At 38.9% G+C, this 27,840-nt stretch overlaps 2 protein-coding genes across 7 annotated transcripts in view; one reads left to right on the forward strand and one right to left on the reverse strand.

Moving 5' to 3' along the window:
* Positions 1 to 11,023, forward strand: part of LOC127370358 (endophilin-B2) — a 34,960-nt gene extending 23,937 nt beyond the window's left edge. For all 6 annotated transcript variants that reach the window (XM_051412352.1, XM_051412354.1, XM_051412356.1 and 3 more), the window contains 3 exons: positions 1,185 to 1,285; positions 3,245 to 3,485; positions 5,563 to 11,023. In XM_051412352.1, coding sequence (XP_051268312.1) covers positions 1,185 to 1,285; positions 3,245 to 3,485; positions 5,563 to 5,670 — 450 coding nt within the window. In that variant the 3' untranslated portion in view covers positions 5,671 to 11,023. The remainder of the gene's footprint in view (positions 1 to 1,184; positions 1,286 to 3,244; positions 3,486 to 5,562) is intronic.
* Positions 11,024 to 22,338: 11,315 nt separating this feature from the next.
* On the reverse strand, positions 22,339 to 27,492 carry LOC127370377 (uncharacterized). The gene is made up of 4 exons (XM_051412387.1): positions 27,106 to 27,492; positions 26,381 to 26,435; positions 26,141 to 26,170; positions 22,339 to 24,975 (listed from the first exon to the last, which is right to left on the reverse strand). The coding sequence occupies exons 1-4, from the start codon at positions 27,346 to 27,348 to the stop codon at positions 24,575 to 24,577; spliced, it is 729 nt and encodes a 242-aa protein (XP_051268347.1). The 5' UTR covers positions 27,349 to 27,492; the 3' UTR covers positions 22,339 to 24,574.
* Positions 27,493 to 27,840: the final 348 nt, after the last annotated feature.

The raw sequence follows: 27,840 nt of genomic DNA on the forward strand, positions 1-27,840 counted from the left end.
CTAATGTGAGCCAGCAGTGCTGGAAAACTGTTAGTCAGAGTCCTAGACCTTGTCTGTAGAGATGCAGAGGCAATGTGAATCACAGGGAACACATGAATACAGCCAAAAGGATTAACCCATGAACTTTTTTCCAGCTCCAGTCACAGGATTTTGCTGCAAACATTTGAAGTAACAGAGTGCTCAAAATGGAGGACTGTATTGTAGCTCAGTGGTTCCCAACCTGGGGGTCTGCAAAGCTTCACAGGGGGTCGCAAGGACTTCTTGATTTTAAAGAGAGTAAGAAAACTAGAGGATAAGGGCCTTGTGAAAACACAAACTGTAGCCTAACTTCACTTCTTCCCTGGAGTTCTTGTGCTTTAATAAAATTGAATTGAATTAATAGAACAATGGCCAAGCATCAGGGAAACTCCTCTCTGATGTAATATCCACAGGAAATAATCTGCAAAAAGTTCATCAAGTCTCTAACTTCCTGCAGTTATTGTTATAATTGGGGTCACTGTACAGTTCATCATTTGTTCTCTACTGTTATTGTTATGCATTAATAGAATATCAATAATAGAAAAGGAGGAGGAAACAGGCTGTAACCACTGTAACCAAGTGTCATTCAGCCCGCCTCAGTATTTTTGGATTAGCCAGGAGCCGGTGGAGTCAGGACTGCCAAGATGGCAACGGCCAGAGCCGACCACACTGAGCTTCACAACTGCTCTTCAGAGACCTATGGGGGACATCACAGAGACTACTTCCATTTCTAATTATACAGTCAATGCTTTCCAGTCTTTATGCTAACCTAAGCTAAGCAGCTGCTAGCTGTAGCAATTTAACGGACAATATAAGGCTTCTTATCTAACTCACTTGAAGTTGAAGTGAATTCCCCAAATGTTTAACTATTACTATTATTTGTGCACTTGCCTGTCCGCCACCAATTAAGTTACTGATGAAAGTAACACAAAACTGAATGTGAAAAAGAAGAACATTTAAAGGAATATTTTCATTACAATATGTTATGCACTTTCACATATCAAGAGGCGCGCGTTATTCAAACGTGCTGGGTATGTGAGCCTTTGACTGAAATGAAGAAATCATTGTGTTCTGATGATAATGTGACGATAATTAACTAACTGTCATTGGGTACTGCTGGATATTTCACTCATACTGGAATTCATCTTCTCTTTTCTCCCCTTTAGCTCAACCACCTGCGTTGTTTGCATGATTTTGCGGAGGCTCAGGCCACGTACTACGCCCAGTGTCATCACTACATGCAAGACCTTCAGAGGGAGCTCAACAGGTGAGGGTTCACTGGTAGCTTTATCTCCAACATTTGAATGCCAAAAGTAGATTAGATTAGATTAGTATACTTTTGTAGCTCTGTAGATCTACAGGTAATGGGACTTCAAGAGTTAATGAAGTTTAAAAATCCCGTGTTTTTTATTAATGTTTGTGTTGTGGTGTTTAAGTGATGGGAAGAGTTAATCACAGCCAGTGATGGCTTTATCACACTCTTCCTGTGTCTTAGACAACTGTAAGTGCGTAATATACTTACACCATTTGACGCTTACACAAATTGTAAACTGTATGCTGACTGATGGAATGCTGAGGAAATCAATGTTCAATTGATTCAAACCATTTTTATTCTCATCAAAGCGCTCAACAACCCCTAATGTCCTGTATGAAATCATTTGCATTTGTCTTGTTTCTCCACACCTTCGTTTGAAAAGGACCCAAGCTTTTTTTTTCTGTCAGTAAACTGCCATCAAAAAGCTGGAGGTGTATGTGCGATATAAAATGCAAATTAAATGAAAAGCCATGTTCTGACTGTTTATTGTATCATAACACACTGTTGGGTTGGTGGCTAGCAGATAGTTGATTGTTGAATCGCATTCCCAGGTCACCAAATACTCTGAGCACGGATTTCACTCTATTTCCAATTTACCATTACACAAAACGTTGGTATTTGAAACCCTTGGAATTAGGTTTAACAATCAACTCTCTTTCTTCAGAATGACTGACCCCACCTTTAAGCAGAAATTGAATGGAAAGTAAAAAATGAAGGGATTCTGTAATGGGTTAATATTGAATATATATACAATGATTTCAATATTTAAAATCAATCCATTAGCCATTAAGGGCGGCTGTGGCTCAGAGGCAGAGCGGGTCATTCCTTAATCGGAAGGTTGTGGGTTCGATCCCCGGCTCCTGGTGCCACACGTCGAAGTATCCTTGAGCAAGATACTGAACCCCGAATTGCTCCCGATGCCGTGCATCACTGAGTGAATGTGTGTGAAAGGGTGAATGTGGCACGTAGTGTAAAGACTAGAAAGGCGCTATACAAGTACAGGTCCATTTACCATTGCAACAGCAGTGTAAATATTTACTGCGGGTGAAAAATCTCTCAGTCTCAAGTCTCAATCTCACTTTGCAGAAAGTGTGCGTACCTCCTCCAGTTTGATGGTTCTATGGAAATAAAGTTCAAGTACTTCCTATGTGTGTTTTTGAAGATGCTCTGTGGTGCCTTATGTACTTATTTCCAGTGATTCTGTATGTTTTGACAACAAACCCTGATTTTTTCACAGATTATCTGTCTCATGTACTGAGAAATATAAAGTAAAATAAAAATTTCAGCAATAATGACAAAAAAGTCATTTTTTATAAAAGCTACCTGCTCCGGCTTTAATCAGTATCATTGGTAACACCTGTGTTTACCCTTCTATTTCATGTCAAAATAGCTGCTGTGAAAAAGGTCTGTTAGCTGTTGTTCAGTGCAAATTAGTAAATGCTAGCATGCTAAGAGTTTAAATTAAGATGGTGACCATGGTAACATAGCCTCCTAAACATCAGCATGTTAGCCTGCTGACATTAGCATTTAGTAAGAACAGCCTTACAGAGCTGTTGGCTTGCCTCGTTTCTAACATAATGAATGTGTTCTTTCCAACCCAAGTTCTCATCAATGATGATTTAGAGGTATTTAAACATTATATTTGTTTAAATATCTGACAATACCAACTAAATGTTTTACATGAAAATACAATCCAGGTATAATTAAATCTAAGTCAAGCTTCGAAATCTGCTTTAACTTGACCAGCAGGACCATGGCCAAGTCTTTGTAAATGTCCTTTCCCATGTGGCAAAAAATCATTATTACACAAATGGATGTGATAATTTTCTCAACCATAAATGTCACAAATAAATACCTTTTAAAATCCATGTTGAAAACTCATATGCCATTTGTTTCCCGATCATCACGCAGATGTGCTAACGCCGTTGGGGCACCCCTCCCCCCTGCTGCGGTCTGCCCAAACCCCGTCTCCTCTGCTTTCCTGTCTGGACAGTCATCTCCTGGAGCCACTGTCTCCACATCATCCGGCCAAAGGCCCAGCACGCTGGCTATGGAGCAGACACAGCTCCCTGTCACAGGTGCTAGAAAAGCCAAGGTCCTGTATGACTATGATGCCCATGACTCCAGCGAGCTTTCCCTGTTGGCTGATGAGGTACAGTAGGATATTCTGAGTCATACCCCAATTACTAATGTTATGGCTTTGGCTGAGCTAGTAAACCCCTTGTGCAAGATAATGTGAGGCAACTGGAAAAAATAATTAAATAATATTTATTGAAAGCTAAAGGAATAGATATGAATCAGCAATGAACAAAAACGAAACCCAATAAAATCACTTTCCTTTTTATGTGTAGGAAGAAAGCAGTGGTTCCCAACCTTTTTCCTTAAGGGACCCCTTTTCTATAATTTAGTAAACAGACACTTTAACTGTTTCAAGCCAAAATAAATTTAATTAACCGATATTCTGTAGTAGTACTGAACAAGTACAAAATATATATGTACGTCAGTATTTGTCAGTAGTGTAGTGAGTGTGTGTGTGTGTGTGTGTGTGTGGACATGGGTGAAGTGTTGTGTGTGGGAAAAAGGTAATGCATTTATCAAAACCAAAGGACCTGCTGGCTGGAAGGAGAGAGCGAAACACACTGATCAACCACTTATAAAGCCCAGCAATCAGGATAAACCAGGTGTAGTCCATCCCATGGCCACACCCTCTGCCACTCTGTCTCCTGTGAAGAAGGGAAAAGACACAGACCAACCAGAGGGGGGGAGGGGTATAAGAGCGGAGACCCACCAGGTACTCCGCCAAAATATTACAGGGAATTACTATATTCCACTATACAAACAACTAGTCAAATCAGTACCAAACAAACAAAAAAAACTTTACTTCTACTTTCGGCTTATACAAAAACCCAAACACCCAAAAACATAATCCATATAAACACTCACCCTCTCTGCGCATCTCATTAAACGCTGATTTGGATTTTGCAAGGAACGCAAAAAGGTTAAGGAGGTTATGGTCTGTGTTACACTACCAGTGGAGTCCCAGAACAAATATACACCTCAAAATGCTGCAATCCCCAAATTAATACCAATATTTTTTTCGTTTGTGTTTGACATTGTCGGTTCCTCCAAAATGTGTATGAATGTTAGTTTCTGTTCATCACTGAGTGAATGTGTGTGAAAGGGTGAATGTGGCACGTAGTGTAAAAGCACTTTGAGTGGTCAGAAGACTAGAAAGGCGCTATACAAGTACAGGTCCTTACTTTCATCTCATGGTGCACTATGACCACTTTCCAGATTAGACCAGCTCTAACTATTTACACTCTTTGCTTCATTATCTGCTAAAAGCGGGCATCTTTCCCAGATTAAAGGTATAAATATAGACTGTTCCTACAAGGTAGCTTGTTGTAAATATGCATAGTGCAGGTGCAATACGTATATTCCTGCTGCTGTATAATGGCTACAGGTTTTTAAGTAACTGAAAATAAAGGGCTTATACTTTTTTATTTTGTTAATGACATTATTGGTTAGAATGGGCCATAGTGTGGCTCAGAGGCAGAGCGGGTTGTTCCCTAATCGGAAGGTTGTGGGTTCGATCCCCAGCTCCTGGTTCCACATGTCGAGGTATCCTTGAGCAAGATACTGAACCCCAAATTGCTCCTGATGCCGATGCCATGCATCGGTGTGTGAATGTGTATGAATGTTAGTTTCTGTTCGATGGGCTTTGCCATCACTGAGTGAATGTGTGTGAAAGGGTGAATGTGGCACGTAGTGTAAAAGCGCTTTGAGTGGTCAGAAGACTAGAAAGGCGCTACACAAGTACAGGTCCATTTACCATTAATCTAACCAACAGGCTCTGCCTTAGAGGATTTAAATATTGTAGTTTGAATGCCATGAGTCCTTTATTCCTGTAGAATCCTGCTGTACTTCCGTCCTGTCCACTGTTTGGTCTACTTCCGTCCTGTCCACTGTTTGGTCTGAATGACTCAGAGGAAGGAGATAAGAAAGATGAGAGGAGAGGAAAATTACTAAAACCATGAGATCAGGAAAGTTCCACAAATCACACTGGGATCATTTAGTGTTTATTTAGAGAAGGGCAAAAAGAATGAGACAATATAAATGTCAGCACGTGGCGTATGATGTTTTTTTTTTTTTTTTCCTGTTTTGCTTTCCTTTAGTGACAAATGTCAAAATTGTCTGAAAATGTCATCCTTACTGTTTTGTTTCCCCAGCTCATTACCGTATACACCGTACCTGGAATGGACCCTGATTGGTTGATCGGAGAACGGGGAAATGAAAAGGGCAAAGTCCCGGTCACCTACCTTGAACTGCTGAGCTAATGGAATAAACAACACACACACAAACTCACGCGCACGCATCCATCTTAAACACTTATGCAAACCTGTTTGGAACATTTCTATAAATACAGATGACTAGTGAGAGGAAGTTACAGCACACTCTCGTGTTGAGAAACAGTTTCATTTGATGAGGCCACATGGATCATTACAGACTTACTCTTACTTAATGTGTATTCAGAGTGTGATAAGGCCACAGTTAAAGCTACACATCCTCATTTTGTCAACAGCGCATTTTGGGTGTTTTTGTCTAATCATGAGACCATTCTGAGACCAAGACCTCGTGTTATCCATTAAAGGACCAGTGTATAGGATTTAGTGGCATCCAGCAGCTCTAATATGCTGATTGCAAACAACTGAAACCACTCTACTCAACGTCCAAGAGTGTCGGATAAACTACAGTGGCTGCCAAACTCTCAAAAAAAAACTGCAAATGTTTGCATCTAGAGCCAGTGTTAAGTTTGTCTGTTCTGGGCTACTGTAGAAACATGGCAGACTCCGCCTCTGTAGATAAAAACAGCTAATTTTAATGTTATGGAAACACAATGATTCTTATTTTCAGGTGATTTATACACCAATAAAAACATACCTATCCATATTATATTCCATTTCTGACAATAGATCCCCCTAAATGTTACACACTGGACCTTTTAATGGATAATTCCAGTTAATTACCAATATGTTTCAGTTATGATAGCATTGTAGTCACCAGTGTAACTGCTGAGATCTTGGAACGTGGCTATCAGACAAATAGACCAATAATTTAGCCAGATTATCTTTGTCTGGAGATCTGCAAGTACCACACAGTTCATTCAGTTTGTCTAAACAAGAGTGGCAATATTTTTAAAAGTTGTTTTATGTCACAATCAAATGTTTTTTTGTCCTTTAAATATTTGGTGCCTGTCAACACCAAGTCTAATCTGATACCTACATGATGATTCCAATGTATCAGACACATTAAGATAACATCTGTGGCCTGACATTTTAAAGTGTTTAAGGTGAAACTATTTATATGATATGAATGGAAGTTTCATTGGGAGGTTCTGACTCCTGACGCCACACAATCTTCTAGTGAGAAGACGCATCACTCTGTTGGTGTAACTATAGATCTTTATCTGATTGTATGACTGTATTTCTTGACCTGTTGGACTTCTTTTTAGTCACGCCACTAAGTTTCAAGATCTCAGTAGTTAAAGTGGTGAGTACAATTACTGTTAAAACCACAAAAGGGGCAACCACCATATAATAAACTATTCCTTTTGCAGTTCAATTCACAATCTCCAACTGTGACAGCAAAACTGTGTATTTCATCATTTGTTCTTAACACTCAGCAATACAAATACACCTATCATTTGCTGACAATGACTTTAAATTCAAATGGAATAGAAAATCTCTATTTTTATGTTGGGTTGTTTGTAAACCTTGTAGTGGTGGAACATACCAACTGGGAAGCTTGGAAGGTTTGGTTGTATTTTTCAAATGCAGAACTTGATTCAAAACCACATCATTTGACCAGTGTAATGAAACTTAGCTGTAAGATTGTGAAATTATTATAGTACACAGTATGTGTTCCCGTACGTGAGTTCCTTGCCCAACACTTCCCTCCCTCAGGCTTTCGTGACTCTCGCAGACAACTTGACATAATGTGTACTCAGAGTCAGGTGCTATAGCTGGTTGGTTCATAGTTCAGACAAATCAAAAAATACATATTTTTTACCTGTAGTGCAATTTATACATCTAGATAGTTGTAGTGTGAGTTGCTGAGTTTTGGAGATATTGACCATAGAGATGTCTCCATTCTAGCTGGAATCAGATGACACACGGCTTGGGGTGCTCAAAGCAGATAGTGTAGGAACTATTTGCTTTCTACTGAACTATATCCACCGGTTGTATCACTGCACAGACTGAGCGCGTATTTTTGAGCTAGCTAACGTTACAGCTCAGCCGAGGAGGACGCCATGAATGTTTATATCCTGCGCTGTTACGAGGCTCTCGTCCATGAGTAGACGCACACTTCCTTCTGTGTATGTAAAGAAAAAACATTTCTACATGACTGCTCACAGCAAGGTCTGTGCATTACCTTGAGTAACTGGGTCATGATTTCTGGAAAGTGACATTGCTGTTGAATTTTAATGGACTTTTTTGTCGCTTTGCGAACCACTATTCAAGTGCCATCTGGTTCCATTAGTCTGGAGAAAAGGTAGACATCTCTATGGCCAATATTTAAAAAACATAATATAGATAAATAACACTACAGGGAAGAGGAAAAGGATTTTGGATTTTGGGCTGAAGTGTCCCTTTAAGAGCAGAATGATTAGGGTTTGTCGGTTTGCGGTTTCTAAACACCACATTGAAAGTTGGTTCCTCCTTCACGTCTCAACAACACCAGAAGCTCCTCTTGGATGTGTGCTTACGATCTGGCAGCTGGGTGATAAGTTTTTTAGTCCCGCTGTCACACCCTGCGCGTTGTTGTTGGCGTTTTTTTTTTAGGAAAGTCCTACTCATTCTGCCATTAAATGCGAATTTCTGAAGCATGTGTGGAGAAACATGATAGAAATTTCCAACCTCAAACTTGTAAAAATATGACTGTAAGCCATGCCATTCTGCACTTAAGTGTTTTGCAACTGAGAGCAGCAGTTTGTGGTACCTGGAGGAAATTAGCAATCACCACTTAACATCCAACAGGAACATGGCACTTCTACTGTGGGAGCTGATTCATGTCTTGTTTGCTTATTTTAATCAACTCTGATCTGTGACTATGTAACGTATTTAAGGTCCCACGCACTTTGAATTCATTTGACTGGCAGCCTGCCAGCTCCCTGACAGAGGAAATCCCCTTAGTTTACAAAGCTTGTAGTGAGATGGCAGGCAAAGTAACATTTTCCACAGAGGTAGAATTATTTGATCTGTCATTTGTATAAGTGTGGCAGCAGGGAGATTTCTGTTTACCAGAGATGAGCTGGTGATGTACAGAACAAGTCACAGCAGAGATAAAGGAATTACTCATCAACTTGTGAGAGTGTTGTTGACTCTTTGATTATATCTAACTACAGATGATGTAAAGTGCTTGTTTGGATGGTTTACCTCACCAGTGAGAGTGCAATAAGTGTGAGTCATAGTGTGTAGCGTTGTAAGTCTTTCAAAGGGAATCCCCAATGTGATTTCACTTCCCAACATGCTATTAATAGCACCTAGAGTATCTACTGTATCTGAGATCCCAACTGTTCCCAGTGGATGATGCTGAATATTTTTGTGACTCCCTGAGGTCAGGCTAAAATATCCCTCAGTACATAAGAAAAAATTTCACTCCTTCCTTCCTTCCTCCAACACCACCTTCAGGACTGCATTTTATATTTTTAGCTCTATCAGTGATAAGGCAGTAACAACAGCAGTGTGTTTTTATATTTTGAGTGTATTCGCCATTGCATGCCTCTGGGGGGCGCTAGCGATGCTTTAAACATTTGGGGCTCTATCTTGCCGATCTGAAACGCAAGTATCAAACGCAAAACGCAAGTAGCTTTGTTGGCGGATCTCGGGCGCTGTTGCTATTATGCCGGCAGGATAAATGACTCTTGCGCCCGACGCAAATCTAAAATGGGTTGGTCTGAAGTAGCTACATTACTCATAGGTGTGGTTTGGGCGTAACGTACAATAAACCAATCAGAGCGTCATCTCACATTACCTTTAAAAGCAGGCGTGCTTGTTCAATGGCGGATTGCTATTATAATGGCAGATTTGCCAGGGCACGCCAGGAGCGTTCCCCCCCACTCCATCTCCGTCCACCTGTTCCACCAGGAGCACATTGCGCATTGCCACTCCCGGACCTTGATGTGTCCAATCCCGCCGTAGCGCACGTCGCATGCCTATGAGAGGGAAAAATAATTAGTTCTTCTGTTTAAATCTTTTCAACTTTTCATTTTCAATTTGTTTGTTTTTTTGTTTGTTTTTTTGTTCATTTACCAACAGTTTGCTATTGATTTTTCTGTTTGACAAAATGTAAATAAAGAAATGTCACAAAGATATACTTTACTAATAATATTTTAGTACATACTAATATTTTTCCGTGTAATTATGTATGGTTTGCAAAAATGGGAACTGCTTCCTTGTAGATGAGAGAAGCAAAGTGTATGCACGTTGCGCACACACTACATCATGGCCAAGCATGCGCCCTTAAAATCTGAATAAGCGCCACTGACTTTAGACTAGGTTTTTCCTGGTCTGTTGCGGAATTGTTTTCTGAAACAGCAAAATAGCACCAGGGAACAAAATTGTTTATAACTGATTTTATGTTTGAGGGTTAAAGGACCAATGTATTGGATTTAATGGCATCTAATTGTGTAGTTGCAGATTGCAACTCCCCCTTTACCCTCCCCTTCCAATTGCGAAAGAGAAACTATGGTGGCCATGCGAAAAATGCGAAAGGCCCTATCTAGAGCCAGTGTTTGTGTTGTTTGGCGGACTCCGTAGAAGACAACCCACGCTGTCTTTCTTTATAAAATGATCATTTTAAGGTAACAAAAACACAATGATTCCTATTTTCAGATGATTATTCACCAGTGAAAACCTGGTTGCAAATAATATTCTATATTACTTTATTTTATTAGACGACCAGTGTGTAGGATTCAATTATATCTGGTGGTGAAGACTGACAACAGCTCAGCCTTCCAACTGTGTAGCAGAAACTATGGTGGCTGTGAAACTTATGACGAACACAAAAGGCCCATCTAGAACCAGTATTTAATTTGTCTAGATATGGTTCATTCTAAGGTTACAAAAACACAACTTTTCTTATCATCGACTCTTCTTTCAGGTGATTACGTGTCTGTGTGTGTGTGTGTGTGTGTGTGTGTGTGTGTGTGTGTGTATATATATATATGTTTTCAGCGGAGTACTGTGAGTTAAGATTATTTTGTCAGAACTTTGAATATCCCCTTTCTTTTTTAACCTAACAAGAACACAGCATTTGCAGCATGCTAATTGTAGAAACTAGTGTGCTCTGATTGGATAAAACAGCCATTTACTGTGTGTGTGTGTGTGTGTGTGTGTGTGTGTGTGTGTGTGTGTGTGTGTGTGTGTGTGTGTGTGTGTGTGTGTGTGTGTGTGTGTGTGTGTGTGTGTGTGTGTGTGTGTGTGTGTGTGTGTGTAAATGAATCTAGGATTTCTAATCACAGTTGTTTTTATGAGCTGTGTTTCCTGTTGCTATCATGTTATTAATTTAGTGTGTTGTTACATGCCTGGGAGAGGAACTGTCTAGATATCTTATTGTCACATTCTTGTCATCCTCCAACTTATGGCCACTGGTTTGATGTGCAATAAACATGCATGTGTGTTACAGTAATATGATTGTCTGGTTCTTGAATATCCAAACACAGGATGATGAACATTCTTTCACAAAAAGTTTAGCTTTTGTATTCTCTATTCAAGAATTGGTGGGAAGAAACTGTCTATAGTTTAATCAATAACATGTTTTCCTAGCTTTAAAATTCAGTAGCAGCTGGTTGTTATTAGAGGACCAGTGTGTAGGATTCAATTATATCTGGTGGTGAAGACTGACAACAGCTCAGCCTTCCAACTGTGTAGCAGAAACTATGGTGGCTGTGAAACTTAAACTTAAATTGAATTTGTCCATTCTATAGAGATATGGTGATAAAAATGGTTCATTCTAAGGTTACAAAAACACAGCTTTTCTTATTTTCGATTCTTCTTTCAGATGATTACACACTAATGAAAACATACCTATGAATATTATATTCGATTTCTGCCATTAGACAATCAACATTTTTATGGTACAAACCCATGGAAACAAAAACAAAGAGATGAGAGTTGAGAAATCTGGCAGGTTGACTCCAGTTTAAATGGAAGAAAAATTAATTGGGTTGTTTGACATGGCTATTATGTTAGCAAACAGTTCGCTACTTACACAAGCGGCACACAAAAAACACTAAAACAACACCACTCTGAGCACCATGATTCAAAAGGAAGTGAGAGGCTTAGATGGAAGCTTTTTTAAGGATCAGGCTTTTTTTAAACTTAGAGTTTGTGATTGTGAAACTCGAGCCAAAGTGCACAGCTGATGATAGTGATGCTGAGGTCACATCCTGTTCTGTCATCAGTGAAGTCCGCAACCTGTGTAAACGTGAAGGTTTGTATGATTCTAAAAGTTCATTTGAACTTCTACTGAATACAGTGACGATTCACTGCTGAGTTACCAGTCACAGTGAGGTAAGTGAGTCATTTAAAAACAAACTCTCCACAGTCACTCTCAACATGCTTGTAATAGACCCTACAGTGATTCAATTCTTTGTGTAGGTATTTAGTAATTGAATCGGTCAGTTGGGTAACATATTCTCTGGAGGAATTGTTCCTCCCAGATAAAGAAAGATGAGGTAGATGCACCTTTTCTGCAGAAGGACTGCATTTGTATAGCGCCTTTCTAGTCCTCTGACCACTCAAAGCACTTTATACCACCTATTCACAGTCTGATGTAAGGTGCCGCCTGCTCATCAAAGACAGAAACGTTTTAATCTACAGAGGTGGAGTCCACCATGTTTCTACAGTAGCCCAGAATGGACAAACCAAATTCTGGCTCTAGATAGGGAGTTTTTGGAAGGCTGAGCTGTTTTCAATCTTCACCGCTAGATATCATGAAATCCTACACACTGGTCCTTTACTTACAACCAGCCGCTGTGAGGTCTAAGCTAATCGCTCAGTACTTTGGCTACCTTTTTTAGCTAGCATAGAATTTCTGATGAAACCTGAGTAAAGAACTGAGCAAAGTAACTTTAACCTGCGAACCAAACCTAGATTATATTATTCTGGTTGGTTTCAACCTGCTGCTTCAGGTTTAAACCTCAACTGGGGTTTTCACTCGAAATGTACGTCTCGAAAGGCTGTGGTTTACAGAACATGTACATGTACATGTAGTTTCTGAGAATTGGGCTTTCTTTTTCCTGCAATCCTGGCCGCTAGTAACCCACGTTTGGGCAAAAAGGAGTTTCTGAAACCACAGTCCCTACTCATACTGCTTTCTGAGCATCGTGTTAGCATTTACTGTTTTCGTAAATGTTGAACTAAAATGCGTGGATCTGTTATAAAGTGATTCAGCTTACATCACGGAGACAACAAGATGCTATAGACGCAGCAACAAAACAAGAATTCTTCAAGACCAATCAGCGTCCTTTGAGGAAGTACTGGCAGCTGGATGCTAGGTGTGCCCATGTTAACAGGTTAGAGCAGCCACACTGCCTGTGTGAGTGACTGCAAATGGGCTGCATAGACAAGTTCCCGAAAAAATAAACAGTGAAAATATTCTGTTGATAGTCATATCGACATTACACCAGCAGAATGTTCACCTTTCACCATAGTTTCAATGCCTAAATATATGTAATGCGTGGTAGCTGCAGCAGTTCAGCGAGGCAGCTGTCACACACTGCTCTCACAGGCTGTGTCCAGGCTGTTGGGCCATGTTGCTTTCTTGCTGCTAAACAGCTGCATTCTTCATCCTGTGTGAACAGTGAACAATGTAATTTCCCAATATTCTGTGACACCCTATTATTGCCTCACTGCATGTAATCCATAACTGAAAGAAAACAAATATGATGACTCATGCTGATAAAGATACTCATGATTCCCTGCATTGACACTTGTCTCATCCACTGACTCCTAATTTAAGAACAATGCACATTGCTTCCAGGAAGTGCCTCTCTGTGTTCTGCAATCCTGGCAGATTTGAGGAAAAAGGAACATTTGAAACCACAGTGTCAATGACTTGGTAAGAGTGAATCCTCCTACTTCCCCTTGGGCAGGGATTCCCATTATCCCTACTGTTGTTTGCGATAGTCATTAAGCCCTGTGGTAATGGTAAATGGTAAATGGACCTGTACTTGTATAGCGCCTTTCTAGTCTAGTCTAGTCTGTGCAGAAGCTCAGTTAGTGAAAAAGATCATAAAATAGCCTTGTGTGTCTGTAATATACTGCTCTCTATAACTAACCCAAAGACAATTAAACCAGTGGTTTTGGGCATAGATACAGGGAATAAAATACTTATTGGCCTGTCTCATTACCATTAAAGGTGGGGTAAGTGATTCTGGAGAAATCCAATACCATGACAAATACCATGCTATAGTGCTAACAACGCCACAAAAGTAATGTAACTAACGTGCTGTGGGCAGTTTGGGCACTGGGCACTGAACCGTTTTCCTACAATATTGATAAAATAACAAACCAACTGAGAGACTCATAAGGTATAAGCTTTACGCTGTACATCCTAACAACACAGTAAGTTAACATAGATTAATCCTCAAATAAAACTAAAGTCACTCATTCCCATGACTTAAACCCAACTAGAAAACAAATTGTTGAAGTAATAACTTAGTTGTTTTGAGTGCATTTAAATTAGTGCAGAATTTTAAGTTTTGGTGATTTAATTCCTGTTTGTTCCATTGACAGATTTTCCCGTATTAATTGGCTACCATTTTGATAATTGATTAATTGCAAATAATAAGAGGTCAGCTGTTTGACAGGTCATGTAATAATTTGCTTTAGTGGAAGATTTCATTAGATTAAATTTAAGTCGTAACATTTGTATTAAGAAGATGCATTAAAGCTACTCTTTCTTTATTCAGAAAAATAGCACATTTGACCTAAGTTTGGAGAAATGCTGCATTTACCTGAATGAAATTGGAACAATTAACTTAATTTACTTAAGTTACCTTAACAATAAATACTTAAGCTACTTGTCCTCAAATCTAATATTTTTTCATGCTTAAATTGTTCGAAGTAATACATTTGATTATGTAATTGTACCAATAGCTTTATATGGAGGTTTAAATTAGTAAACACCCATCTAGATCACAGCCTATATTAGGATTACCTGGGGCTCAGAATCAGTGTGTCAGGTAACTTTGGTCTGGCAGTGAATGAACTGAAAACTAAAAGCGTGCAGAGCTTTTTATACATTCAGCAGAAACTTTTACAAAATGAAAAATATATAGAATTTGGTCTAAAATATTTGATTGTGTAATCAGGACTACACTAGCATCCCATAGAGGCTATCTATTTACTGTCAGGGATACAACGCAGAGACAGATCTTGACCAAACAGACTCAGTGACCACAGTCTCACCATAGAGAAAAGACCACAAAAGAAGTCCTGGCTACAAACAGAGGAAATAATCTGTGGTCACTGACAGGTGAGGTTGACACAGAGATGCACTTTCTCTTAAAATGTGAAAAATATAACGTCAGATGGGAATACTATAATACATTTAATTCAAAAATGCCAGCCTTTAAAAGTTAAAAGACAATTAAAAAATAAAGATGTTATTATGAGAGGGACATGCAGCAAACCTAGCTGCACAATATGTGACTTCATGTCACAAACTGAGGGACAGACATTGAAAAAATATTACTGAATGTGACAAATCAATATCTTGCTATACATACAGAACACACACACACATACACACATTTTCTGTTTGCTAGTATTTTCTTATTTTATGGTATTTAATGAACTTTTGTGAAATGTATTCCTAATGGACTTTATTATATATATATATATATATATATATATATATATTAAAATTGTGTTTGTTGTTGTTTTCAAATATTAGGGCTTTGGCAATAATTGTATTATTGTATTGTATTGTAACATTCATGCCATTAAAAACATGTTCATTTGAAATTGAAATTGAATGAGCCTGACCAGATACAGGCTCAGTGACCACTGAGAAAAACTTCCAGAAACTGGAAGACACAGACAGCTCCTCCTGCCCTGAGAGGAGCGTGTATGTACTCACTGTTCAACATCAGAAAAAGAACAGAGAAGTTCACTGAGAAATTTCCACTACATCTGATTTTCTAATATTACCCCAGAAGACTTGCAGTTCTCTTTGGTGAAGGGACAAAAGCTCCTCCAGCAGCCAAATATATATCTACCTGCCACAATCTGAAGATCTCACAACCACCATAAGATCCCCCCAAAAAATTAAGTATTAATATGATATTGAGTATTTTTATTAAATTCCATGTAAATTAATGTATTGTGTTGCACCAAAAGAATGGACAAGAATCAATTCAATTAAATAAAATTTTATTTGTATAGCGCCAATTCATAACAGAAGTTATCTCAGGACACTTTTCAAATAGAGCAGGTCTAGACCGAACTCTTTATAACATTAATTACAGAGACCCAACAGTACCACCATGAGCAAGCACTTGGCGACAAGGGCAAGGAAAAACTGCCTGTTAAAAGGCAGAAACCTAGGACAGATCCTTTCGTCTGCCTCGACCAGTTGGGGTGAGAGAGAGAGAGAGAGAGAGAGAGAGACAGACAGACAGACAGACAGACAGACAGACAGTTGCACAGCAACAACAGTAGCAACAACTACACTAATAGTAGTGACTGATGATGATGAACATGAAGAAGATGATGACGACGACAACAGCAACGATGGAGGACAACGAGCAGTGACAATAGTAATAATAGTAACTAGCAATAATAATACTACGAATAATAATAACAATAATATCAGTGATATTAGCAATGGCAGGAGGCTCCACCAGGATGAATAAGAACCTGCGAGACGAGAAAGCACAAGAACTCCGGGGAAGAAGTGAAGTTAGTAACATGCATTAATGGAACATGAATGAGTGCAGAAAGAGAGAGAGAGAAAGAGAGGAGCTCAGTGCATCATGGTCAAGTCCCTCGGCAGTCTAGGCCTATAGCAGCAAAAATAAGGGATGGTTCAGGACTCACCTGATCCAGCCCTAACTATAAGCTATAAGGAACGTCTTAAGCCTACTCTTAAATGTGGGGTGTGAGGGTGTCTGCCTCCCGACCCAAAATGGAAGCTGGTTCCACAGGAGAGCCAAAATAACCGCAGTAATGAAATATTGCACCACTGCCAAGCCAATCGCAGCATATGGCAACTGCATTTCAGTCAGACAACTCCCGTTTGAAATGTTTATTGTAGCAGTATAGTATATTTAGATTTTGGCAGAAACCTAGGACAGAGACAGAGAGAGAGAGACAGACAGGTGCACAGCAACAACAGTATTGGTAATGGCAATCTAGCAGAACCATGGCAGGAGGTTTCATCAGGATCGATAACCTCGATCGAACCTGCGAGACGAGAAAGCACAAGAACTCCGGGGAAGAAGTGAAGTCAGTAACATGCATTAATGGAACATGAATGAGTGCAGAAAGAGAGAGGAAGAGAGGAGCTCAGTGCACCATGGGAAATCCCCCGGTAGTCTGGGCCTACAGCAGCATAACTAAGGGATGGTTCAGGACTCACCTGATCCAGCCCTAACTATAAGCTTTATCAAAGAGGAATGTCTTAAGCCTACTCTTGAATGTGGTGAGGGTGTCTGCCTCCCGAACCACAACTGGAAGCTGGTTCCACAGGAGAGGAGCTTGGTAACTGAAGGCTCTGGCTCCTGTTCTACTTTTAGAGACTATAGGAACCACAAGTAGCCCAGCATTCAGAGAATGTAGTGTTCTAGAGGGTAATAGGGTACTATGAGCTCTTTAAGATATGAAGGGGCCTGACCATGAAGAGCTTTATAGGTGAGGAGGAGGATTTTAAATTCTATTCTACATTTTACAGGGAGCCAGTGCAGAGAAGCTAGTACAGGAGAGATGTGATCTCTTTTTCTAGTTCCTGTCAGTACTCGTGCTGCAGCATTCTGAATTAATTGGAGTGTCTTAATGGACTTATTGGGGCAACCTGATAATAAAGAGTTGCAGTAATCCAGCCTAGAAGTAACAAATGCATGGATTAGTTTTTCTGCATCTGTCTGTGATAGGATGTGTCTAATTTTTGTAATATTACGTAAATGAAAGAAGGCAGTCCTAGAGGTCTGCTTTATGTGGGAGTTAAATGACAAATTCTGATCAAAGATAACTCCAAGATTCCTGACAGTGGTGCTAGAGGCCAAGTTAATGCCATCTAGAGTAACTATATCTTTAGACAGTGAGTCTCTAAGGTTTTTGGGGCCAAGTACAAGAATTTGGTTTAACTTTAGAAAATTACAGCTCCAAATCAAGAATTTTATGTTTGTAATTTAGATAATTAGTAGGCTATAAGCTTTAGTATAGTAGGGCTGCCAGGCTTTCTTGGGTTTAAAGCTTGTAAGAAGACTTTAAAAAGCTTAGCATTTGGTTTACTTTTGTGAAGAAAAGTATATGTCAAGTAAATTGTTAAGGTAATTGTCTAATCTGACAGGCCAAGTGTTAGGGACAAGAAAACAACATTTGTCGAAAAAAGAAACTAGTAAGTCTGTATGATTGTTAAAAGTTATAAATAAATAAATACATAATACAGAATTGTATAAAATGTTCCCTACACAGGAAATAATCTGCTAAAAATTCATCAAATTCACTGGTTTTACACAAATTTATTGCAGTTACTGTGTTCACTATTTGGGTTCATCATACAGTTTTGAATATAAGATGAAGTATCCATAAAATATGCCACTTAGTCAGTTTACTGAATAATAGAAAAGGGGTCCCTTAAGGTAAAAGGTTAGGAACCACTGGGCTTTAAAATACAACCTACTGTAAACGACACCTATGTATTTAATATGTATGTTATATGAAATATGTGAATATTGTAAACTGCTTTGGAAACAGGATATTTTTTTTGGATTTGAATTTGACAGGGAGGGAAGTTACTGACATGATTGTTACAAAATAAAACAGGAAATAACTAACTGAATCAAATCAACTGCTTCTTTGACCATCAGACTTCACCAGTAGATCATGTCTATGCTATTCCTTGGTTGGTGGAGGTGGGAAGTTACTAAATAAGTGGAGTTGCTGGGTTAAACTTGTTGATACACTTTTTTCATTTCTTTTCTGTTTACACAGGCTGTTCAGCAGTCTTATTCTTTGCTGCCAAGAAAAATACATTACTCAGATGGATTGCGAATACACCACCTACAGTGTTACAAGTGGGAGTAAGTGCTGTGGGGAGTGCTTTGTTCAGGTTACATACAGACTGCCCTAACTTGTTGGTGGATTTTGTCAGGGCTGTGTACAGCACAAAAAGAATACCTGAAGACACAAGTCAGGGCTGAAAAAACCATTTCCGATGCCTCTGCATGTTTTTGAAGAAAGCATAATTAAAGCTGGAGGCAGCGACAAACGTGCCCTTGATGCACTGTCACAAATAGCACAACTTTGTTGGTCTTTAGACTGCATTAACCAAATTTAGCAGGAGAATGCGTTCATTTCTTGTATCATTGAATTTTGAATTTTTCCGATTAGTGGACGACCCGCTCTACCTCTGAGCCACAGCCGCCCACTTCTTTGTGTATTTACACACTGACTCAACATTCGTCTTTGTGACCTCCGATTGGTGTAATCAGGTGTTATTACTGGCAACGTGAATAACTTTTTTACTATACTTACGTTTATCCTTAGGGGACGGCTAGCAGAAGCTACACTGGGTCGGCCCGCACCGACCACTGGGAGCTGGATAACTATCAAGGTTAAAGATTTCTCTGTAGTGCAGTGCCATGCTTCTAATTCACTGACCCTCGCCTCCAAAAGAGTAAATAAAGTACACTTAATACAGGTACCATTATCGCTAAAAGAGGCAAAGGAATAGCTAAACCTCTGACACACTATTTAACCAAAACATGGGGACAAAGTGTATCTCGTGCCCACTAATTAACCAAAACGTGGGAACGAATTGTATCCTGTGTATTATAATAAACCAAAACGTGGGAACAAATTGTAACGAATATGCACTAATTAACCAAAACATGCAAACAAATTATATCTTGTGCGCAATAATTAAAGGGCTTAGAAAAACATATTACAGACTAATGAAAATATACCTATGAATAATATATTACATTTCTGTCAATATTGTCTAATATAATATAAATTACACACTAGGATCTTTAACAAAAACATGGGAGCTAATTGTATCTCATGTGTATGCAATAGCATTTTGAGCAATAAAAAGTGATTCATTTTTTTTTTTCTTTATGACCACAGCTTGACTCCGTAGCTTCCTCAAGGTTATGATGAAAGCAATTCTAAAGGGATTGCCTCATGATTCTAAAACCCACGATTTAAGACTCAGCTAATCCTGTCAACTCTCCCATTCTTTGCTTGTGGGATGTTGTCTATTTTTAGTGGTCGCCTTGTGGTGAATAATACCAAATCTACATGTCCCAGCTTGCAGTGTTACTCAGATTGAAGACAATATCAAGGTTGTTCCCTGTTTCTGTCTTTCACTCTCTCTCCCCACTCACTCATTCAAGTCTCCTCAAGTTTGTAATTGCATAAGCCAAGGGATCACCCTTATGTCCATGGTACTACCAGTTGTATGAGAGTGATGGGATTCTCAAGGAAATCTGACAAGAAATCTGATGAAATAAAAACTCAAACTCATGTTGCAACAGGTCTTGGGATGCACTTATTTTTTTGCCTTGTTTCTTACAACCTGACTGTCTAAGTAAAGCACAAGTTCATGTACCCTTTTGTCCTTATATAATATATAATGATCATCATATAGTTTACCAATCATTACTATATTTGCTTTTGCTTGTATGTGCTTTCATGCTTCTCTCAAACTTGAACAGAAATATTCATTATCAAGGGTGAATAAAATTGGCAACAGGGCAGAGAGAGAGAGAGAGAGAGAGAGAGAGAGAGAGAGAGAGAGAGAGAGAGAGAGAGAGAGAATAACTTAAATATAATTTAAACGGGTGAGTTATATATAAATCCACCCCCTGTGCAGTTGTTGTGAACGGGGAAATTATCTATAGAGACCGAAAGTGTTTTTTGTACCAGGCTGTAACATGTTTCTTTCTGCTGTATAGTTGGGCATTTTAATATGGGGCCTTATGGAGATTGACTCACTGTTAAAGCCAGCCTCAGGTGGTCGTTAGAGAAACTGCTGTTTTTATTACTTCCATGTTGGCAGTGTTGGGAACGTGACATTACTCATTACTCAGACTAATGGTAATGAGTAGGGATGAGCAAGTACACCATTATCTTTATCTGTGTCTGTACCTGTTCAACTAACTAAATTATCTGTATAAGTATCCCTCCTCAGAATGGGTTGGGCTTAAGCCTACATTAAGCCTGAAATTGATATGGGTTGATCAGCAGTTACTGTATTTATTAGAAAACTATTAATGGTCTCAGAACTGAGCTTCAGAGCAATGTGTTTGATCACAAGAGTACCATTTATAGAACCCTTTTATTATAAAAATTGCTATTTACAAGTATGGATATTGATTTTTTTCCTCATGCTCTTAAAAAGTACATTATCTGTACTGCATACTCATTTTAGTCAAGTCCTCTTGACTAACCCTACTAATCACAATTTTTTATTCACTCATCAGAAGAAGTAGGCTCCAGCGAGGGGTTTAAGGTATTTGCTCATCATTCCCCAATATCTCTATGTCAACATCTCTGTGGCGAGTGATTAGGCCAAAATCTAAATATACTATACTGCTACATTAAACATTTCAAACGGGAGTTGTCTGAAATGCAGTTGCCATATGCTGCGATTGGCTTGGCAGTGGTGCAATATTTCATTACTGCGGTTATTTTGGCTCTCCTGTGGAACCAGCTTCCATTTTGGGTCGGGAGGCAGACACCCTCACACCCCACATTTCAGAGTAGGCTTAAGACGTTCCTTATAGCTTATAGTTAGGGCTGGATCAGGTGAGTCCTGAACCATCCCTTATTTTTGCTGCTATAGGCCTAGACTGCCGAGGGACTTGACCATGATGCACTGAGCTCCTCTCTTCCTCTCTCTCTCTTTCTGCACTCATTCATGTCCCATTAATGCATGTTACTAACTTCACTTCTTCCCCGGAGTTCTTGTGCTTTCTCGTCTCGCAATTTCCCATGGATCATGGTTGCGCCTGCAGTTGACCTGTGGTGTGTCGCTGTTGTCCGACCAGATGAAAACAGTATGTAAGTAAGTAATTAAAGCTTTATTTATATAGCACCTTTTTAACACAGAGGTCCAAAGTGCTTTACAAACAACAAACATACATATGGGTATTACATATAACCCAGAGGAAGCATGTACAGGGAGAACAGAACTGGACCAAGAACCGACCCCTGAGTGACCAGGGGTCGAGGAAGACACATGATTATTAATGCAGACATTAAAGACTATATTAAACAAACAGGAATGAAACCAATTTAAAGCTGTACCAGAAATGCCAACCCAGTTCTGTAATCGATCCAGTAAAATGGCATGATCAATGGATCAGATCGAGAAGAATAAGGACGGAGCTTTCACCTTTGTCAGCATGCATAAGAATGTCATAAGACACTCTCAGTAATGCTGTCTCAGTGCTATGTTTTTGGTGAAACAATCTTTTCAAGGATTTTAGATAGAGAGGGAAGTTTGGAAATAGGTCTATTTCACTCCTGTTCCCCTGCAACATACCACGCCCCACTACCACAATACCACATACCACTTATGACGATTCTTTACTGACATACAGTGCCTGTTGGTACTGGTATGTCACTGGTGTGTGCCGAATGAAAACTTACATGTCACTGTAACTAAAGCCATACTGAAAGATTCTTGGAGGTAACAGTCACTGATGTGATGAGTGTTAGGTAAGGTACTTGCTCTGTATTTTCCCAAAAAGTGACAGCAGGTCTGTGTTATGTTTTCAAATCAATTTTATTTTCAGAGTCCAATAGCAAACTCAGTTGTCACTCAGCTCTGACAGACAGGGGTTTGATACAAGCCATATGTTAAAAAAAAAAGGCAATACCAAAAATTAGCTTAAATACATAATACAACAATGGGAGTGTAATGTAACAGCATTATGATTGGTCAAATACTGATCTAAAAGCCAATGAAGACCAATAAAAATAATACATTACAGTTAAAAAGTAATGTAGTCTCATGGCTACATTTAATACAGTCAAACTGCAGTAACTGAACAAAGAAAGGTATTTTCTTGTTAGGAGTGTGGCGATAGATTATTATATAGATATATATATATATTTATATAATATATTATTATTATAGTTTATTAAAGTGATGCTTAGAAGTAGAAGCAAAAAGCACTAACCATAAGTTATTTTTGTTCACATGCATTCAAAATTCTTAATGTTAGTCCATCTGCTCCGTCATTCTAAAATAATCCCTGAGTACACACAATATATGGGCACTTTTCACACAACAACACTGTGTGAAACTTGTATTTTTACAATTCACCTCTGCAGTTTTCTTACATTCTTGACATACTAACTTTAGGTTCTGCCATGGAAGTCTCCCAATGTTTCTGAATGGAGATTTGAATTGATGTTGAAAATAAGCTGCATCATTTCCGCAGAATTGCACTGTTGTTACCAGAACTAGTTATACAAAGTTTAAGTGAAAGCAAACAGTAGGCAAAAACTGTTATAAGAAATAGTTTAAAAAAAAACTTTAGAATCAAAAAGGGTTTATCTCAAAAGAAACATCTGTAATCTTGTTTTATTAACTGAGTATATTTCCAGCACTTCATTCAAAACCCCATTTAAGTTTTTGTCCAGTTTAGCATATAGGCTCAAACAAAGCTAATGCAAAGCTTCAAAGATGATGGATTTTTTTAAACATAGTAGAGGCTGTGACATATCACTTAACAAAACAATGCTCAAGTGCATATATGCATATATACTTCACATATCCAAACCAGTCACAAGTTAATGGAGCACCCTGAATAAAGAAATTGAGATGTTTACTCAGATCTCTCTAGATCTCTGCCATCCACTGAATATCTTTTGGAAGAATGGCATTCAGCCCTCCAGTAGCATCTATGTCAAGGAGACTTAGTGGAAATACATCTTACTAAGACACTTCCTGTAATTTGTCATTTGCCCTTCTGTATACACTGCATAGCTTCCAACCCTGAATACTCAGTTAAAGCTGCAGCAGACAATATTACTGAATTATCATTTTGATTCAATTAACTAATTTTAGGCATTTCATGTCACTAAGAATATTTAATTTGAAGGGGGAAAAAATGGAGTGCTTGCCCCTTTGTATTTAGATTTTGGAAACATGTACCCAGTCTGAATCAAACAACCAGGCAGGGTTAGCTAGGATGTAACAAGCCAATCACAGCAACCATGTCTTGGTGTGTTGCTCTCCAAATTAATGTCAAGAGCTATTGCAACTTGTGATAAATTTCCAGTACCTCCTTCACAGACAACAGCATATAGTTAAAAACAACCCAAAAGAAGGGACCTTGGAAGAGAAGAGAGAGAAAAAGAAAGTGCAAAATAAAAACATCAGAGCAGAGTGACGCGAGGCAGCAGAGAAAGATGAAGAAGGTTTTGTATTGCGTACGTTCATGTCGCCCACTGCAGCTTTAATTAAAGCATTAACAGGAAGTATTTTAAAGAGGTCATATTATTCTCATTTTCAGGTTCATAGTTGTATTTGGAGGGTCTTTACATTCTCCAATGTTAAATAAATACATTATTTTCCTCATGTCTGCCATTTCTGCAGCTCCTCTATTCACCCTCTGACACACTGTTTTCTTTAAGGTCCCCCCCCCCTTAGTCAGCTTCCGTATTCCTGAGCAGGCACCGCCCATTGCGTAGATTCACTAGGGACTGGACTGTCACCTAGCCTATAGGTGGTGCCTGTTACGATGTAATGTAATAAAGAAAGTAGAAAAATGAGTACAAATGAGGTGTGTCAGGCAGTGCAGGAGCAGTGTTTCCTGTGGGAGATAGTACTTCCCTTTGGCCTGCACTTTTCAGACCTCTTATATGCATAACAAAATCACAAAACAGGCTAAAGCCTTTTCAAAACATACAAAGTTTATACATGAGAGATGATAAATAACCCCGGTTATTGTTCAAAAAATATGCTTAATATACATTATTAAGATTGAATTCTCTATACTAGATATGCACCAAATGATGCTGTTTTCATCAGTTTGTAGCCCTTTTTCATCAATACTTTCAGATAATCTCCTTCCACTAATTCAAAAAGCTGCCCCACAAACACACTCTTTGATCTGTCTTGAGTGCACTCTAAACCATCCATGGCATCTGTCAGGAGCCTTCGTTTTGGGTAACCTTCATTCAAGCAGTACAGTTGTAGAGTGAACAACTCAAAGTTTGGAGTTTTCTCACCATGGCAGCTTAAAGTAATCCTCAGATAGACAAAATAGATGCCCGGTGCAGGAATCACAATGGCATGTGTCTCTTCGTCGTAATTTCTTTCACCAAAGTCGACATCCCATTCAAGGTACTGTCCATCACTCATTTTGGTCTTGTTGGTTGGACTTGGGGGCCCTGCAGGATAAAACCATACAGTAAATCAGCCACTAGTTAGCTAGTAAGCTAGTAGGTAGTAGTAATCTTAGCTGTTCTGCCTGAGACTGGGTGCTCAGAGCACCAGAGGGAGTGCTGGTATTTATATTGGTAGCACAGGAGCTTTAAACCACCGGGAGAAGGACTTTTTTAGGCCTGGGACAGCGGGAAATGCTGAGGGAGAGCAAAAACTAAAATCCTTCATCCGGTTCAAATCTTTTATTAATTCAATTCAATTCAATTCAATTTTATTTGTATAGCGCCAATTCATAACAGAAGTTATCTCAGGACACTTTTCAAATAGAGCAGGTCTAGACCGAACTCTTTAACATTCTTCTATTCTATTACTATTATTATTATTATTTATTTTATTTGAACAGAGACAGTGCACAATAAAACATTAACCCTGTATATTACAAGGAGAGATGCATTGCACCGGGTTTTAGCAAGTTGCTATTTTCTACCCGTAGTCTCTTAATCTTAAACTTAAGAGTTAAAAAGCACCAAGATCTGGTGGTAACAATGTGGCTTCAGACTGGATAAACAGTCAATGTATGACAGGTTCTGGCAGACAACCACAACACTGACGCATGCACAAAGGGGATATAATGCCATTAGTGAAGCGCAGCGTTACCTGAATAAAATGACAGATTTCTCTGAATTTAAAACATCTCGGATACTAGAAGTACACTAAAATTATAACATATACTCTAGTGTTTATGGGCATTTTAATTTGGAAATGATACATATTATAGCTTTAAGAAATGTGTTGTTGAAACACAAAACCCCTAATCAAAGCAAAAGAATTCTTACGAAGCACACTAAATCATTATGTGGGTCTGTGTGACTCATGCTGACACAAGGTCGGTTTTGCAACATTTGGGGCGTGATTAATTCTTTTTAAAGTGAGTTTAGGGATCTGTTCATATTGTTTTGAGGCTTCTTAAGAAATGCTGGCTGCACTTGATTTTTACTCTTTTCAAGATATTTGTATAATTTACATAAAATAAGTAAAATACATGTGAATAATAAGACATACAAATATAAAGTCACATAAAATATTTGTTTCAGTACTGCTTATTTATAGTAGTTGTAGTATTAGTAGTAAAACTCTTCATAGTATTGAAATCTTTAGAAAAAGACTCACTGAGATGAATGCGCACCGGAGTCTGATTATCTGGAGAGAGAGAAAGAGAGGAGAAAGGTGTTCAAATCAATGCAAACCTGATGTGCATTATGCAACAGTATGAACCAAAATTAGATACTGTATATGGAGCTTTACCAAAGGGAGACTGGAGAGCACTAAAGAATGACTTGTAAACTGAAATCCTCCCACTCCCCAAAGACAATCGAATGTATTACACATGAAGTTACTGACTTAACATACCTTCAGGACACAATCTCTCTTGTCTAGGGTGGGCTGCTCCTTGCTCAACCGCGCTCTGAGAATAGCAGAAGACATTTTTATACTTGTTTCATCACAAGCAATAAGTCAGATACCTTAAATTGCGACCATTATATCGATTATACAACCGCATGTGGAGAACCCAAATGTGAAAATCCTGTCTTTACAAGTGATACCAGCAGCAAAAGGGAAGTAAAATGTGGTAGTAACAGGCTGTATGGGAAAATTGTGTCAATCAGTGGTTAAATATAGTTGGTCAGCTATCTTTGTTTCCAATGAAATATATTCTGTATAAATAGACTGGACAGTTTGCTGTCTATAATGATGATATTTGGATTAAAGTAGCACTAGTAAAAATGTGGAAACAACCACCTATGTTAATGTAAATTCTATGTCATTTCTGTTCTATCCTATAAGTACTCATTCATTCAGCTTAATCTGTTGCAGCCCATGTCTAAATCAATGCATTTATCATTAGAGATGCAGTATGCTGTGCATTGTGCCTGCCCTTGAATCAACCCAACATCCCTCACTTCACGAGTTTAGTGAACTGATGGCAATGTCAGAGTGAAAAATTCCTATTCAGTAAGTCAAGTTTCTATGTATATCCAAATATTACATACAAGCTGTCACATGCTTACATCGACGGTTCAGACACAGCCAAATCTGTCTAAGGAAGGAAATAAGAAAAAAATTGTAGAATTTACCCCTTGTCCATGGGAGCCAGACTCCTCATGCTGCCTTAAACCGGCACTGGTGGTGTAAATCAGCATTGCCATACATGTGAGGAGCAGGAGCAGGGTGATGAGTCTGAGGCGCGTCTCCTGTTGCTTCATGTCCTGGCAGTGTTTGATGAGGATGAGCACAGACTCGTCCCGTCCTATATCTATCATTGAACCCCTGCAGGCAGCCTCAGCTGGCTGAGTGTGTCCCCTCAGTTTCTGTCCCATGCTGGCAGGTATGATCTCTGTTTGTGTCTCTCTGCTGGCTGGTCCGTAGAAAAGGTGTTTACTGTGTGCAGTGTCTGATATTTGTAGTTGAACACTGGGGCAGTAGCCAACCGCCTACACTCAAACTCTTCAGGCTGGAATTACCTCATCTATCCATTCATGTAGATGGGAAGGGAGAGGAGGAGGGAGGAGCACCAACCAGATTAAAGCCCATGGCTTTATCTCTCATGTACTATTTATAGATATAATTATTAGCATTTCAGTCATAGGGCTAAGCATCAGGGTTTTTTTCCCTTAAAAGAAATCACTGCAACATTATGATTTATTAGAACTTTCTGGGCACCTGATGAATGTAAGTTAAAGTAGTCCAAATCAAGCTAAAAACAATCCACCAGTCATTCTGAAGAGCGGAACATCTTTTGCCATTTATCCAGCTTCATTTGTGCTTTTTCTGCCAGCGCTTCTTCACATGTAGACAACAGCTGTGAGTCC

This window comes from Dicentrarchus labrax, unplaced genomic scaffold (genome assembly GCF_905237075.1).
Source record: "Dicentrarchus labrax unplaced genomic scaffold, dlabrax2021, whole genome shotgun sequence".
NCBI classification, from domain to species: Eukaryota; Metazoa; Chordata; class Actinopteri; family Moronidae; genus Dicentrarchus; species Dicentrarchus labrax.